Below are 18,086 nucleotides of genomic sequence, written 5' to 3'. Positions count from 1 at the left end.
CTGCACGGCTCTGTGAACCTCCGAGCAATCGCTGTGGTAAGCCTCCTCATTCTCTGATGTAGTATGTTGTAGAAGGTGGCAGTGGGCTTGTCGCTTTTTCCCAGCCAGTTGGAACACCTGCTCTATCAACCAGGGTCTTGGGGGAGATTCGGACCGTAAACCCAAAGCAGCCATTGCAGCTGCATGAGCTGCTGTCCTAAACCTCACTCATTTCCCCTAGGCATCAGGAGAGGGGAACGATGCCAACCCCAGCTGCAAGCAATGATGCAATTCTCGCTTGCAACTTTCATCAGCTATCTGAGACCAGGCCACTGGGTTTGAATGGGGTCCTAGATGTACACCCACCACCGGAGTAAAATAATGGCAGGTGCATCTTGCAAATTACAAGCCAATGGTCAGTGAGAAGATCAGCTACACGGTAGGGCCTGGTGTTAAAGACATGGGCCTACATCTGCTCTTCCATCATTATATATAGTCCAGTTCTTGCTTGGGCCTGACGTGCATCCATGATGTTGTGTGGATGTGCCGATGCCGGAACGGCCTGTTGGTAATTGCAAGCCCATGGGCTGCACAAGTCTAGCAGCCTCCTACCATTCTTATTGAGCTGATCTGGCCCATGCCTTGCAATCACTCCAGTCTAGTTCCAGCATCATGGCCCACTTGGGCATTAAAGTCGCCCAACATAATGATTCTATCCCGAGGGGCCACTTTATCTAACACCTGTGACAAGAGGTATTCGACAGCATCTGACTTATCAGCCTTGCCTGCCTTCCCTCCACTGATGTTCATCTTCGGTGGGGGCATAACTAACCACTACCCCCACTGCTCACCTCTGGTTGAGCCAACAGTGGCCTAGGGTGAACAGCTTCCCACACCTCAATGCCACGCTCCCATGCCCCCTTCGTTATTTTGTTCAGAAGAGCCACTCCCTTTTGTTTGGCAGTCTCCTGCCCCGAGTAGAGGACTGTTCACCCCTCATGGTGACTGGAGCCAGACCTTGTCCGCTAGACTTGAATACCGCAGAGATCCATTCGGTCGCGGTCGGTCCAGCTCCCGACAGAGGAGTGGCAGCCTCTCCTCCACAGTGAGCATTCGAACATTCCACGTGGCCACTCTCAGTGGCTTTATGCTCTTTCTGGAGGAACCCCGAGGGTGCAGGTTCAGTCTCCTGGCTCCACCAAATAGGCTTTGGCCAGAAGACGTCATAGATGCCTGTCCCCTTGGAGCCTCCGGCACAAGCTTAGTTATTTTTTTTCCACGTAGTTTAGCAGTACTTTCGTTGAAGGGGGGGGGGGGGGGGTTATCAGCCCCTCACACCCGTCCAGAGCCCCATTTGGCCGCTGTGGTGGCTACAAACGTCATGAGGGGAAGGCCAATTGAAATTGGTCCTCCACCCATGTCACTGCTCACCACAGAATTACAAGACAAAGACCCCTCCCCCCACATCCCGTGTAGCCTTCGGATACTGTTGGAGCAACTGCTTTAAGAATGCACCTAATGAAGGCCAGAACTGCTCACGATGGGGTGGGGTGCCAGCACCGCGCCTGCCCGGAGCCCCCTTTGTCTCCCCTTTGACGATGTTTACTACACACCATATCAGGTACTAATTTGAGGCTGAGTCGACCCAGGGGGGGGGGGGGGCCAGGACCGGTTCAGATAATCGTCACTGGCGTCAGCCGTCAGCAGGAATCGAAAACCCGGTGGGGAGTGGGGGGGTCTCTACCAGCTTGCTAGGGCTAAGCGCGGTAACCGCTGTGCCACCACTCCCCAAACAGGCCAGGTGCACATTAAGGCCACGTGAAGTGTCGAAAGGGCCCCTGGCAAGGAGGAGATCACAGGACTGAACCCGAGCAGGTGCAATGGGTTTACTGACATGTTTACACGTGCACGCACCTCTCGTATCTCCTTCCCACCCGATAGCTATCTGAAATAAACAAGAAACTCAACCCTCCCCCACACCTCCACTTTGAGTTCATTGTCTCATCCGTCCTATAAATAGTCCACAACCCTCATCCTCCACTTCCACCCCGCGGATCGCCTACAGATTCTTTCTCAAAGGCACTCCTCATCCTCCTTGTTGCCCTCCTTGGATATTGGAGTTGCATCAAGATCGGTGGGCACATCCACAGGGAAGGGACATCACGATAACTCTGTAATTTATAGGTTGTTGTTGTGCTAAATCATAAGCTAGAAATCTTACATCCCTGTTGATTTTTTTCCAATTAAAATTTGATTTATATCCAGATGATTTAGATTTGTTTTCTCTCAAGAGATATTCATTGGCTTAAGAACCCTTCGCGTATATATAGTAAAATAAAAACAAACATTAACCTCTATTTTACACTAAATCTTTAATTCAGCTACTTGGGCATAGGTGTTGAAAAAAAGAGCTTAATAGTTTTTCGGATTCCTCCACTCAAGAAAAATATTCTGATCTCAGGTGTGTGCGTCCAACTTGGGATCGCGTACCTCAGAGATATAACTTTCTCTCGCTCCCTCTCTATTTTAACACGTAGTGGAGCTTTCGCGACCCAAATTATCCATAATAAATGGCTTTTTGGGGGTTATATCGCGTAAATATAAATGTCGTTAAATCCGCCACATCCACCCGACACAGCCAATGAGCAAGTGTTTGTCAAGTCGACAAAACGTGCACAATTAGTTCCTAGTTCAGCACTAACCGGTTGTGTGTTGGAGAGTAAACTCGCAACGTTTACAATTCGAGTACCGTGACGTTTTCGCTGTTGATTACAACAACAACAACAACCAGCAGCTTCATCAGGCGATAGCCAGAATTGTGAGGAAATTATTCTTCTCTTTCTCTCTCTCTCTTCTTTGCCTTCTCTATCCCTGTCTCTTTGTGTCTCTGTCTGTGTATCTGTCCGTATCTCTCTTTGTGTCTCTGTCTGTGTATGTGTCTGTGTCTCTCCCTGTGCATATGTCTGTGAATCTGTCTGTGTCTCTCCCTGTGTATCTGTCTGTGTTTCTCTTTGTATATCTGTTTGTCAGTCTACGTCTCTCCCTGTGTCTCTCCCTGTGTATCTGTCTGTGACTCTCCTTGTGTATTTGTCTGTGTCTCTCTCTGTGTATCTGTCTGTATTAATCTGTGTCTCTGTCTCTCTCTGTGTCTCTGTCCGCCCCCCCCCCCGCCCCTTGTCTCTGGTCCCCCTTGGCTTGCTGGTCAGCTTTGCCTTCGCAGGCCGCGATGAGGGCTCTCCTCGCTCTCTGCGTCTCCGCGCACCTGATCCGGCTCGACAGAGTTGAGGGCTACGCGGAGGGAGCTCCCAAAGATCAATGCGTGAAGATGACGCCGAATCACGGCGTCATCAACCTCAAGAATTCTTTGTTCTCTGTGAGCACCGCCGACAACACCTTCAGCGCCAGGACCGCCGTGCAGGGTGAGTCGATGGACGAGTCGCGCAACCCTCGACTGCGCTTCGATGCGCACTCTTCGACTCTTATCTCTACACCACGTCGACGACTCGGTCCGCACCGAGACATGGGCTGACAAACTCACCACTGCGCTTGCGTTCACCACACTCATTTGCTCACTCAACTCACTTATCCCACTAATTCACTCACTCATCCACTCACTTATCCACTCATTCACCCACCTACTCACACCATTCATTCACCTATTAATTTTTTCACTCATTCAAGCCAATTTCAATGTGAAATTCTGTCACTATCCTTCAACGTGAAATTCTGTCACTATCCTTCAACGTGAAATTTTGTCACTATCATCCAATGCGAAATTCTGTTACAACTAAACTAAACAATGTTTTATATTATCAGGTAGGGCCCACTGAGCTCTGTAGCTATTTTTCAGAAGCGACCTGGCCACAAATGATCGCTCAACGAAGTGGCTTGTCCCGTGCAAATGTATAGTAGCCAATTACTATAAACGCGTGTTTCTAAATATGAGCGAGCAGATGTAACAATTTGAACAAACGTGTTTGCGCATTAGCGAGATGTCATCTCCCTCGCCTGGTATGCAGGGGGTAGTGGTGCTCCAACTCTGGTCCATAACGTGTCTACCTCAATGATCTGTCTCACACTCCTCCTCCTGCGCCTCGCACCTCCGATTAGCACGGGTGGCTACATACGGTGCAAAAGAAGGTCAACATTCATGCATAAATACAAAGGCTCCAATGGACTTCAGACTTCAATGTTAAATGTGCATGCTCCCTGGACTGATCGGACGTTACCTGTACTGCGAGGGTGATTGTTACCGTTGGCGAGATTTCGATTTAAAGCTTTCGTGACTGCAGGGATTCATCTTCTTGGTTCTTTCGGTAAAGTCACGTAGAAGGGAAGTAATAAAATAATAAAAATAAAACACAATAAAATAAAATAATTCTCACGACGTTTCGGCTACAACGCAAGCAGCCGTCTTCACCTGAAGACGGCTGCTGAAGACGGCTGCTTGCGTTGTAGCCGAAACGTCGTGAGAATTATTTTATTTTATTATGTTTTATTTTTATTATTTTATTACTTCCCTTCTACGTGACGACTTTACCGAAAGAACCAAGAAGACGTTGGCGAGATGTTAACTACTTCTCCTTGTATACAGGAGGGCGTGGATTCGATCACGACCCTGACGATGCCTGTTTTACATTTGCCGTCTTTGTCTCTGTCCTCATGGTCGCGTGGACTTTTCTCCGGGTCTTCTGGGTTTTCCCCTCCACAATTAGAGTATTTGGCTACTGCTATACATTTCCACGCGATGGTAATAGGCCAATTCGCTCTCATTTGTGATGGCCACGTCGCTTGCCTGAAAAAGAGAGCGAAATAGCCGCTCCGTGGGACCGTCTTACCCGGCACGGTGACATGAATGGTGGCACAGTAACAAGAATGGTGGCACGGTAACGTGAATGGTAGCACGATAACGTGAATGGTGGCACGATAACGTGAATGGTAGCACGGTAACAAGAATGGTGGCGCGGTAACAAGAATGGTGGCACGGTAACAAGAATGGTGGCACGGTAACGTGAATGGTGGCACGGTAACAAGAATGGTAGCACGGTAACAAGAATGGTGGCACGGTAACGTGAATGGTGGCACGGTAACAAGAATGGTGGCACGGTAACAAGAATGGTAGCACGGTAACAAGAATGGTGGCACGGTAACGTGAATGGTGGCACGGTAACAAGAATGGTGGCACGGTAACAAGAATAGGTGGCACGGTAACAAGAATGGTGGCACGGTAACGTGAATGGTGGTGCGGTAACAAGAATGGTGGCACGGTAACGTGAATGGTGGCACGGTAACGTGAATGGTGGCACGGTAACAAGAATGGTGGCACGGTAACGTGAATGGTGGCACGGTAACGTGAATGGTGGCACGGTAACAAGAATGGTGGCACGGTAACATGAATGGTGGCACGGTAACGTGAATGGTGGCACGGTAACATGAATGGTGGCACGGTAACACGAATGGTGCCACGGTAACAAGAATGGTGGCACAGTTCGCCGTCCGAGTAAATATCGCCTGTGCCGCAGTCACCATCAAGGGTGAGTTCACGGGCTTCCTGCTCCAGGCGCGAGAAGCCGGCACGGCGAACATCGTGGGGACCTGGGACACCCCGCCCAATGGCACCAAGTACCTACAGGTACAAGTACCAACACATCTCCGTGTTCTTGTATCTCCGTGTCCCCATGTCCCCGAGTCTCCGTGTCTCCGTGTCCCCGTGTAGCTGTATTCCCAGTGTCTCTGTGTCCCGTGTCCCCGTGTCCCGTGTTTCCGTGTCCCTGTGTCTCCGTGTCTCCGTGTTCCCAGTGTCTCTGTGTCCCTGTGTCTCCGTATCCCCCTTTCTCCGTGTCTCCGTGTCCCCGTGTCTCCGTGTCCCTGTGTCCTTGTGTCCCCGTATTTCCATGTCCCCCGTGTCTCCATATATCCGTGTCCTCGTGTCTCCGTGTCCCCATGACCCAGTGTCTCCATGTCTCCATATTTCCATGTCCTCGTGTCTCTGTGTCCCCGTGTCTCCATGTCCCCGTGTCTCCATGTCCCCGTATTTCCATGTCCCCCGTGTCTCTGTATTTCCGTGTCCTCGTATCTCCGTGACCCAGTGTCCCCGTGTCTCCGTATTTCCGTTTTTCCGTATCTCTGTGTCTGTGTATTTCCATATCTTCGTGTCTCCGTATCTCCGTGTTCCTGTGTATGTGGATCTCCATGTAACCGTGTCTCTTTGTCCCCATGTCCCCATATCACCATGTCCCCGTGTCGTCTTGCAGTGCACGAATTCAAGAAACGACGCCATGACTCACACCTCCAATGATTCCAAGACAGACCTGGTCTTTAATTGGATTCCACCGGACTCAAATGCTTCCACCTCCATAGAGTTCATGTGAGCATTTTATGTCTTTATATATGTGTTATATTTTGTTCTATTTACATTAACAGTACCAATGGTTGTGTGACGGGGTGGTAACTCAAGAAACCCCAGGATTCACTCACTCACCCACTCACTCACTCACCCACCCACTCACTAAATTATTCACTCAATAACTCATTCACCCATTCAATAACTTATTTACCCACTCACTCAATCAAACACTCGCGCACTCACCCAACCACTCAATAACTAATTCACCCACTCAATCAATTAATCACTCAACCACACACTCACTCAATTGCTCAATCAATCACTCACTCACCCATCCACTCACTCACCCATCCACTCACTCAATCACTCACTCATTAACTCATTCACCCACCCACTCACTCAATCACTCACACACTCAATCACTCGAGTTCTCAGCTGGTGACACCACAACATCAACTTGACTCACTCGTCCACTGTCATTCACCCACTTAATGAATGCGTATTAACATAGAAACATAGAATCGGTCACTTAGCAGCTTGTTGCTGGTAGGGAAGGGGATCTGCAGTTGCAGCAGCCATGACTGACAGCAGGTGACGTGATAGACCAGAGAGAGGAATGTAGGGGAAAGGTTACAGAAGGGGCACGTGAGGGAAGTCCGGGAACCCGTTCGTAGGTTCTAGAGAGGGGGTGTGGCCGGGGCAGAGCGAGGCCATACTGGAAGGATTAAAAGGGGGGGGGGGGCCCGAGCGGGAGCTCGGGGCTGTCATTTGGTGTGGGATCCCCTCGTCGTGCTGCTGGAGTCTTCGTCGCCGTTTTCGTCTTCACCTGCTCGGCATCGTCAGGCAGTCTGCCAGCTGTCCTGACTGGGAGCTGTAGTTACTAAGTGTGAACTGTTAAAGCTGTTAATAAACAGAGTGCCTCCTACTCTTAGTGTCTGGGATTCAGTGACTAAAATGTATATATGTTGAATTCGCACCATACGTAGCCAACCACTCATTCACTCAATCACGCACTTAATCACTTACCCACTCAATCACTCATTCACGCACTCAATCACCCACTGAATCACTCACTCACTGACCCGCTCATTGACTCGCTCATTGACTCGCTCAATCCTGTAAATGAGACTTTGATCCCTCCTACTCCCTTCAATCTTCACCCGGGCCTTTCGCTCCCCGCAGAGCGACCGTCGTGAAGCTGCTCAACGAATGGCAGGGCAACGTGACGTCACATCAACTCAAACCCTCGGGTCTGTCCACACGCACAAAAACACCGCGTGCCTCACATCTAAAAAAATACAAGTGCCTGGATTCGATTCGAGGCTACATGAGGGGACTTTTGTCTTTGGTGCTGGCCACTCACCCCCTCGTATGCCACAATGCTGCCCTTCATAGGCGCTGCTGCAGCTCGCTACTAACAGCACTTGCCCTAATAGTCTGTTAGAGACTACACGGTAGAGGCCGACCGAGACTGAATTTCTGGTTTCGGCTGAAAACAAAACCAGACCGAAAGTTAAAAATTAACATTCGGTCGAAACCAAAAGTAAACTTTGTGGCTTCGGTCGAAACAGAAACTATGCCGAAAGAGGCCATTTGCCAACTTTCGTCGCCGAAACCGAATTTTGGTCGGCCTCTAATTAGCAGACCATGGTTGCAGCTGTAACCTCGCTCCCAAGCTGCTGCTGCTGCTGACATGTGTGTGTGTTTGCAGCCTATCACGTCTGTCTACGTCCCGGGTCGAGAAGTCGTACTTCACGGCCGACCCATGTACTGGGCAAAGAAGTCGCACTTCAGGGCTGCTCCAGTATCTACATTTTAAAATTAAAATATATATATAAAATTTACATGACACAAACCAAATAAATTTGCCTGCTCCTGTCCATAAATGGTGGCCGCACGCGCGAACCGCATCTCCAAGGCATCCCGTGCTTGCGTCCCAGCAGCCCTCAATGAGGACCACCACCGACATTACAGGTCAACCGTTTGCACCCCCCGCCTTTCCAACGTGGCGTCTCCATCCTAAAACCGCGCACGTCGGCCATATCGGGGGGGACTTCAACCCAGTCTCTCTCCAAGACTCGCATCGCAGCATATAGCTGTACCGACCAATCTGAGACCCAATCTCTCTCCAAGACTCGCATCGCAGCATATAGCTGTACCGACCGATCTGAGACCCAATCTCTCTCCAAGACTCGCATCGCAGCATATAGCTGTACCAACCGATCTGAGACCCAACCTCTCTCCAAGACTCGCATCGCAGCATATAGCTGTACCGACCGAGCTGAGACCCAATCTCTCTCCAAGACTCGCATCGCAGCATATAGCTGTACCGACCGATCTGAGACGACCCATTGTTCACTCCCTGCACAACATGCACCCTAACAACTGAGGGATACAGTCCCAACGTAATGGGACAACTACACCTGAACACCACGAATCTCCAGCCCACTGTTTCAACGCGCCTCGGAGTGTTTCAATCTCCGGGCTGTCAGGTCAAGCCGTCAGCCATCGCATGACGGGACCACACTCTCCGAGCCATGTGAGCATACAGCCCACTAGGCTAGACCTGCCACGGAGTGTCTCTATCTCCGGGCTGTCAGGTCAAGCCGTCAGCCATAGCATGGGGTGTCGCTCTGCCTGGGCGCGACGCTGGCGGCCGTCGGAGCCACGTGCCTAGATTAGTTTGCACGGTCACGGGATTTCGTCCCAGCCACATGCCTGGCCACGTGTCCACGTGTCGGCACGTGACCTCGGATGAGAATGTCCCTCTGTGAAGGGTCTGCAAGTCACGTCGTGAGTCGCTCCGTGAGTCGCGCTGAGTTGCACACAACTTTCTTCGTGTGCCCTCTCACGCCCACCCCGCGTCGCTAGAAAGGATGCAAGGTCGACATGTTGTCACGATCCCCAGCAGGGCAAATGCAGCGAGTCCTCGCTAACACGCCGGGTGGCAGTGCTGGCAGTCGACCCGTTCCTGAAAAAGTGCTGCGTTAAGTGGAAAACGCGTTGCAAAAAAAGGATTTCCCCATAACTGATTTATCGACAGTAAAGTTTGGCGAGATACGACATACTGTGATTGCTACTATGCACACACGAAGTAGTGAGATGGTGGGACAGATAACTGAGGGTACGCCGCCGCGTTACCGTATCATTCCACGTACTGTATCACCGTACCGCTCAGCCGTGTAGCTCAGGAAAGTAGTTCGTCACTGACTGGTCGTAAACTGCATTATAACAGCGCACATTCCGCGTTTCAACGGTGACCTATGCACAGGGACAGCTGCCACTGGGGGTGCCCCTAGGCTAGACCCACACAGCAGCAACTGTTGCCACCCCACCTGCTGGGAAGTCACTACGGGCTGTGCCTGATGGCTCCAGCTGCACTATGAGAAGCACTTGTGCCCCCTGCCACGTGCGCTCGGCTATTTCGAATGACCCGCGAGCTGTTTCAGACGACGTCACTGGACGCCTTTGTGATGTCATCCCTCGCCTTGACAATGTCTCCACGTCACTGGATGGGTCTCTGCACATGTTAGTCCATCGTCCGGTGTATAGCATGCATGTGTGTTTTTGAATATTTAACTTTTATTTATATATGTTGACATATATTTCGGGTGGACAATGTTGGGTGGCAACACTTGTGGCCTCGCAGCAAGAAGATTTTGGTTTCGATTCCCAATTGGGGCTCCGATTTTGTGTGTGTGTGCAGTTGGTGTGCTCCCTCCCTCTCTCCCCTTGTCCTGCATTGGTTTACTCCGGCTTCTTCAGTTTCCTCCTCCTGCTATAGCTCAACCACATTCCCACAGTGGAACTGCTGTCGCCCTATAAACCCCCACATGACCCCCCCCACACCAATCAGTGCTGAGAAATCCCCTGCAGCAAAATCCCTCGACTGGGATCTCACAGCGGCAGCACCAGCAGCGGTAACATACCCCCCCTCCCCACTACTGCCACCAACTCCTGGCAGGAGCCTCCAGCTCAACGCGTCCTTGAGACTCGGAGAGACTCTTAATGGGTAAACGACCGAAGTAGTTATGAGTATATAACATTATATCGTAATAGGCCATATATTTTAAAGATTGAATGTTGCAGTAATATTGAATATTTAACTCGAGTCTAAACAACCCATAACACGTTCGCTCTCTTGGACGTTTTACTTTCACCCGCTAACTCCACCCCCACTGTAAGTGTCCAATCCTTCACAAACCACTTGGCTGTTGAACTCCTGTGTGCCTTTTAATGATTATTGTCGTTGTATTTTTTGTTTCTTTGCCTAGCGCCGACTGACCGGCCGATAGGCAGAGTGATAGACGTAGCACTAGCGTTATATTCTAAAAATAAATGTTCGATTGACGAATGACGACCGAAAGTCAATATCAGTTTCGGCCGAAACCGAAAATAAACCAAAAGTTAACTTTTTGGCTTCGGCCGAAATAGAAACTATTCCGAAGAGGCCATTTGCCAACTTTCGGCGCCGAAACCGAATTTCGGTTGGCCTCTACTACGCAGGAGATCTTTGTCTGTGTAACGGGTTCCGGAGACACTTGTAGATGTAACTTCTTTATTACAATACAACACTCCAACAGTACTCCAACTCTCCAACAGTCCTGATACTCTGTTACAGCCTAGGTACACAGCCTAGCTACACAGCCTAGATACTCTACTCTGGCTACACTCCGGAACTCGCCCTCACAAGGTCGTAAAGTCGGGAGTTCCAGAGTCCCAGCACTGGCTCTCACAGCATCCCAGGGTCTTCAGATGGCTGGTCGTGGGTCTTGGGTCTTGAGTTACAACTGGGCCCCGATCGTCCAGGGAGCTCTCCTTTTATGCCTGGTCCAACGAGGGGTGGGGCCGTGTGCGCCACCAGACATCCCACAGAGCACACACAGCCCCCCCCCCTCCGTTGGCGGCGCCCAGAGGCTTAAGCGTCTGGACCCCCTGGGAACCCAACGCCTGGCGCCCAGAGGCTTAAGCGTCTGGACCCCCTGGGAACCCAGCGCCTGGCGCCCAGAGGCTTAAGCGTCTGGACTCGCCTGGGATCCCAGAGCCCCCAGCAGCCCCTCCCTTCTTATGTCACTACATTACCCCCCTCTACGTAGCCTCCAGCCGTCCCGGCTGTCAATAATTAGAAAGTTTAAATTAACGAAAGGGAGAGAGAGAAAAAAAAATACGCGAGCCTCAACAGGAAAAGAAAAGAGAACAAGAAAGCAACCATAAATACCATAACCAATCTGTACAACTCTACACTATATACAAGAATCAATCAACAAAAAGGTGAAGCAATGACATGTGAACAAACGACCCGCGGCACACCTAGCCCTCCTCGGGATCTGCATAGAAAACGGGGAATTAACAACAAATATACAGATTCCGACGCGTTGGATGCACAACCAACACCGGTAATCGAACCGAAATCACACAATCACCGCATGGATGGCAGGGATCCACACCACCCTGCTAGCCTCCCATCCGTCAGGTGGAGAGAAGGCGAAGACCAACATGTCGAGCATCCCTCTACACACACTAATCCGGACGTCTGTCTACGTCCCGGGTCGAGAAGTCGTACTTCACGGCCGACCCATGTACTGGGCAAAGAAGTCGCACTTCAGGGCTGCTCCAGTATCTACATTTTAAATTAAAATATATATATAAAATTTACATGACACAAACCAAATAAATTTGCCTGCTCCTGTCCATAAATGGTGGCCGCACGCGCGAACCGCATCTCCAAGGCATCCCGTGCTTGCGTCCCAGCAGCCCTCAATGAGGACCACCACCGACATTACAGGTCAACCGTTTGCACCCCCCGCCTTTCCAACGTGGCGTCTCCATCCTAAAACCGCGCACGTCGGCCATATCGGGGGGGACTTCAACCCAGTCTCTCTCCAAGACTCGCATCGCAGCATATAGCTGTACCGACCGATCTGAGACCCAATCTCTCTCCAAGACTCGCATCGCAGCATATAGCTGTACCGACCGATCTGAGACCCAATCTCTCTCCAAGACTCGCATCGCAGCATATAGCTGTACCAACCGATCTGAGACCCAACCTCTCTCCAAGACTCGCATCGCAGCATATAGCTGTACCGACCGAGCTGAGACCCAATCTCTCTCCAAGACTCGCATCGCAGCATATAGCTGTACCGACCGATCTGAGACGACCCATTGTTCACTCCCTGCACAACATGCACCCTAACAACTGAGGGATACAGTCCCAACGTAATGGGACAACTACACCTGAACACCACGAATCTCCAGCCCACTGTTTCAACGCGCCTCGGAGTGTTTCAATCTCCGGGCTGTCAGGTCAAGCCGTCAGCCATCGCATGACGGGACCACACTCTCCGAGCCATGTGAGCATACAGCCCACTAGGCTAGACCTGCCACGGAGTGTCTCTATCTCCGGGCTGTCAGGTCAAGCCGTCAGCCATAGCATGACGGGACCACAACTCTCGTGTTAGACATGCAACACCCGCTGGGCCATCCTGGTCAGGATCTGCACCCCAAGATATTTGAGAGCCAGCATGACAATTCCAAATCCTTGGCAGCATGTCACCATCTCAAGATAAATGCCCCATACAGTATATACATCGTTAACAATGACAGCACAAGCTATACATTAACAATCACGAACAAAGCTCAATATTACCCATACATTGTTAACAATCACAAGCAAAGTTTCGCACACACATTGACAACACTCACGAGCGAAGCTCCACACAGTTTACCCAACAACAGTCACGACTCCCCGACGACAACGAAGAAAATATCAACAAAAAAATCATTAATCCGGAGCGCGTAAAATGTACGAAGTGTCAGGGGCCTGGTCTCCCGACCTCCAACCTTTGGCCAGAGCAGCAAAGGCGGCGACCAGCGTGTCGGTCCATGTGCCGGCCCCGGCGCTGGTTACAGTAAGAATGGCGCCCTCACTGTCCGGTCGCAGCGCTGATAACGCGGTATGCTAGGTTGAAGCCAGCTGTCGTCCGGCAGTGAAGGTCGCAGCGCTGATGATGCGGCGTTGCTAGGTTGCAAACAGCTGTCACCCGGCGGTGAGGGACGCAGCGCTGATGACGCGGCGTCTCCAGGTTGGCCCACGCTGGGCCCGGAAGTGACGTCGCTCCCAGCGGTCACTGCTCCTCCGGTGGAAGTGATGTCATTCCCGGAAGTATCCCTCACATCCGTGGGGGGGACGCCGGTGGCGGGAATGGCGGCGGCGTCCACCATGTTTGTGGCGGCGGCGGCGGGCTCGGGCGAGCGCCGCGCCTCCTCTCTCCCTCCCGCCATCGCCCGCGAGCACCGCATCTCGCCCAGGAGGGAGGCGGTGGCGCAGAGCAGCTCTGCGAGGCGAAGCAGCGCCTCCTCCATACCTGCTCCCGACGCTGGAGAGGGGACGGTCGGCGGAGCAGACAGCTGCTTAGCTGGCGGTGCGGCGTTGTTGTCGGCCGGCGGTGCAGCGTCGCTGTCGGCCGGCGTTGGTCGCCCCATCGCTGCCTGCTCCTCTTCATCGCCGTCAGGACTGAAGGTACGTGGCTTACTTCTTGTCTCCATAGCCACTTCTGACGCCAAATGTAACGGGTTCCGGAGACACTTGTAGATGTAACTTCTTTATTACAATACAACACTCCAACAGTACTCCAACTCTCCAACAGTCCTGATACTCTGTTACAGCCTAGTTACACAGCCTAGCTACACAGCCTAGATACTCTACTCTGGCTACGCTCCAGAACTCGCCCTCACAAGGTCGTAGAGTCGGGAGTTCCAGAGTCCCAGCGCTGGCTCTCACAGCATCCCAGGGTCTTCAGATGGCTGGTCGTGGGTCTTGGGTCTTGAGTTACAACTGGGCCCCGATCGTCCAGGGAGCTCTCCTTTTATGCCTGGTCCAACGAAGGGTGGGGCCGTGTGCGCCACCAGACATCCCACAGAGCACACACAGCCCCCCCCCCCCCCGTTGGCGGCGCCCAGAGGCTTAAGCATCTGGACCCCCTGGGAACCCAACGCCTGGCGCCCAGATGCTTAAGCGTCTGGACCCCCTGGGAACCCAGCGCCTGGCGCCCAGAGGCTTAAGCGTCTGGACTCGCCTGGGATCCCAGAACCCCCAGCAGCCCCTCCCTTCTTATGTCACTACATCTGTGTCTACCTTCATAGGCGCTGCTGCTGCTACTCGCTACTCAGAGCACTTGCCCCAACAGTCTGTTAAAGGCTACACAGGAGATCTTTGTCTGTGTCTACCTTCATAGGCGCTGCTGCTGCTACTCGCTACTCACAGCACTTGCCCCAACAGTCTGTTAAAGGCTACACGGGGGATCTTTGTCTGTGTCTACCTTCATAGGCGCTGCTGCTGCTACTCGCTACTCAGAGCACTTGCCCCAACAGTCTGTTGAGGCTACATGGGGGGCAGGGGATCTTTCATTCATTAATTCAATTTACTTTTTGAGTAAAATAACTCGTGCCCACTAAAGAGGGCATCGCAATACTTTTCAGTATAACTTAAAGGAAGGAAGTCCTCCGACCTATAAAATCATGACGTAAAAATATAAAAATGAGAGGACATACTCAAGGAAAAGCTAAAAGCCTTGCAGAGTTTCCTGAACTGCTTGGTGCTCAGAGCCAATCTGAGGCCCGCGTGTGTGCATTTTTTTTTGCCCAGGTTATGGAAACCCAGCAAAGACCACGACCAAGACAGTGGCAGCAACAGGAGGAGGCGGGGGAGCTCCAACCACGACCAAGGCAGCAGCAGCAGGAGGCAGGGGAGCTCCAACCACGACCAAGGCAGCAGCAGCAGGAGGCGGGGGAGCTCCAACCACGACCAAAGCAGCAGCAGGAGGAGCGGGAGGAGCTAAAACCACGACCAAGGCAGCAGCAGGAGGAGCGGGAGGAGCTAAAACCACGACCAAGGCAGCAGCAGGAGGAGGCGGGGGAGCTCCAACCATGACCAAAGCAGCAGCAGGAGGAGCGGGAGGAGCTCCAACCACGACCAAAGCAGCAACAGGAGGAGCGGGAGGAGCTCCAACCACGACCAAGGCAGCAGCAGGAGGAGCGGGAGGAGCTAAAACCACGACCAAGGCAGCAGCAGGAGGAGCGGGAGGAGCTCCAACCACGACCAAGGCAGCAGCAGGAGGAGCGGGAGGAGCTAAAACCACGGTTGGCAGTGACGGCGTGTGGTCAGGCGGGCATGCGGGGAACACGACCGCGGTGGGCAAGGGTGGCAGCTCCGCTGGGCGTTTGCTCCGCGCTGGGGTGTCGCTCTGCCTGGGCGCGACGCTGGCGGCCGTCGGAGCCACGTGCCTAGATTAGTTTGCACGGTCACGGGATTTCGTCCCAGCCACATGCCTGGCCACGTGTCCACGTGTCGGCACGTGACCTCGGATGAGAATGTCCCTCTGTGAAGGGTCTGCAAGTCACGTCGTGAGTCGCTCCGTGAGTCGCGCTGAGTTGCACACAACTTTCTTCGTGTGCCCTCTCACGCCCACCCCGCGTCGCTAGAAAGGATGCAAGGTCGACATGTTGTCACGATCCCCAGCAGGGCAAATGCAGCGAGTCCTCGCTAACACGCCGGGTGGCAGTGCTGGCAGTCGACCCGTTCCTGAAAAAGTGCTGCGTTAAGTGGAAAACGCGTTGCAAAAAAAGGATTTCCCCATAACTGATTTATCGACAGTAAAGTTTGGCGAGATACGACATACTGTGATTGCTACTATGCACACACGAAGTAGTGAGATGGTGGGACAGATAACTGAGGGTACGCCGCCGCGTTACCGTATCATTCCACGTACTGTATCACCGTACCGCTCAGCCGTGTAGCTCAGGAAAGTAGTTCGTCACTGACTGGTCGTAAACTGCATTATAACAGCGCACATTCCGCGTTTCAACGGTGACCTATGCACAGGGACAGCTGCCACTGGGGGTGCCCCTAGGCTAGACCCACACAGCAGCAGCTGTTGCCACCCCACCTGCTGGGAAGTCACTACGGGCTGTGCCTGATGGCTCCAGCTGCACTATGAGAAGCACTTGTGCCCCCTGCCACGTGCGCTCGGCTATTTCGAATGACCCGCGAGCTGTTTCAGACGACGTCACTGGACGCCTTTGTGATGTCATCCCTCGCCTTGACAATGTCTCCACGTCACTGGATGGGTCTCTGCACATGTTAGTCCATCGTCCGGTGTATAGCATGCATGTGTGTTTTTGAATATTTAACTTTTATTTATATATGTTGACATATATTTCGGGTGGACAATGTTGGGTGGCAACACTTGTGGCCTCGCAGCAAGAAGATTTTGGTTTCGATTCCCAATTGGGGCTCCGATTTTGTGTGTGTGTGCAGTTGGTGTGCTCCCTCCCTCTCTCCCCTTGTCCTGCATTGGTTTACTCCGGCTTCTTCAGTTTCCTCCTCCTGCTATAGCTCAACCACATTCCCACAGTGGAACTGCTGTCGCCCTATAAACCCCCACATGACCCCCCCCACACCAATCAGTGCTGAGAAATCCCCTGCAGCAAAATCCCTCGACTGGGATCTCACAGCGGCAGCACCAGCAGCGGTAACATACCCCCCCTCCCCACTACTGCCACCAACTCCTGGCAGGAGCCTCCAGCTCAACGCGTCCTTGAGACTCGGAGAGACTCTTAATGGGTAAACGACCGAAGTAGTTATGAGTATATAACATTATATCGTAATAGGCCATATATTTTAAAGATTGAATGTTGCAGTAATATTGAATATTTAACTCGAGTCTAAACAACCCATAACACGTTCGCTCTCTTGGACGTTTTACTTTCACCCGCTAACTCCACCCCCACTGTAAGTGTCCAATCCTTCACAAACCACTTGGCTGTTGAACTCCTGTGTGCCTTTTAATGATTATTGTCGTTGTATTTTTTGTTTCTTTGCTTTTTCATGATGCTGTGAGTTAGATACACAGAGACCACAATAAAGACCAATAAAATACACGCACAGGTGCAGAGAGATTACATCGTTCTGGAGTGGATTCTGTGTGACCAGGTCAAAACTCAGGAGACCAGGGTAGGAGTCTCATTCGCAAGCGTGGCCCTGGGTCATTACCAAAATGGCATATAGACCCATCGAGATACATAGATTTGCATAGGGACTCATAGGGATATAGAGAGATACATATGCAGTAGATTATCGATTATCCACGCTAATAACAGGGATGGCAGCCATGGATAAATCTAAATCACAGATAATCCAAACATATCCATTTTTCGCGGATCTCTATAGCAAAAACCACTAATAAATAGGTACAAATTAAGTAAAGAAAGTTGATTTTGTTAATGCTCAGTGATAACTTTCCTGCTCCCGCCTCGCAGAAGACTCGGCCCACTAATTGGATGGTAGCAAAGCCACAGCCAATCAACATCAATCAAACTCCGCCCACAAAGATATGAAACTACTGTACTGTAGAGGTGGTCATGTGGATTTCGGATTAACCGGAGCAACATAATTTTTCTCTTACCAGGTCAGGCCCACTGAGCTGCGATGTAGTTCTTTTTCAGAAGCGACCTGACCATCACAAGTGATAGCCCGACGAAGTGGCTGATATCATCATTACGTGGACATTTGTAGCAGCAGAAAAATTCCCTAAACGCGTGATTCCAAATGTGGAGCGAAAAACCGGAGGACCTGGAGAAAAATCAGCGCCACCACGGGGAGAGAGAAACACCGAAAACTTCAAATATACAGCAGGCGTCAGGGTCGGGTTCGAACCCACTACCTCCTGTACACCGGTAGAGGTGGTTAACATCTCCTAGCCAC

The 18,086-nt window shown here is 51.7% G+C and overlaps 1 protein-coding gene across 1 annotated transcript; it reads left to right on the top strand.

Moving 5' to 3' along the window:
- Nucleotides 1–1,672: 1,672 nt before the first annotated feature.
- LOC133362898 (WAG22 antigen-like) lies at nt 1,673–17,774 on the top strand. The gene is made up of 6 exons (XM_061581856.1): nt 1,673–2,113; nt 3,186–3,398; nt 5,502–5,611; nt 6,234–6,346; nt 7,508–7,575; nt 14,970–17,774. Exons 2-6 carry the CDS (start codon nt 3,206–3,208, stop codon nt 15,614–15,616), a joined length of 1,131 nt encoding a protein of 376 aa, XP_061437840.1. The 5' UTR covers nt 1,673–2,113; nt 3,186–3,205; the 3' UTR covers nt 15,617–17,774.
- The last annotated feature ends 312 nt before the right edge of the window (nt 17,775–18,086 follow it).

The sequence above is a fragment of the Lethenteron reissneri genome, unplaced genomic scaffold (assembly GCF_015708825.2).
Source record: "Lethenteron reissneri isolate LAM-NWPU_2019-01 unplaced genomic scaffold, ASM1570882v1 scaffold_1638, whole genome shotgun sequence".
Classification (NCBI taxonomy): domain Eukaryota; kingdom Metazoa; phylum Chordata; class Hyperoartia; order Petromyzontiformes; family Petromyzontidae; genus Lethenteron; species Lethenteron reissneri.
This window is presented reverse-complemented; position numbering and strand designations above follow the sequence as displayed.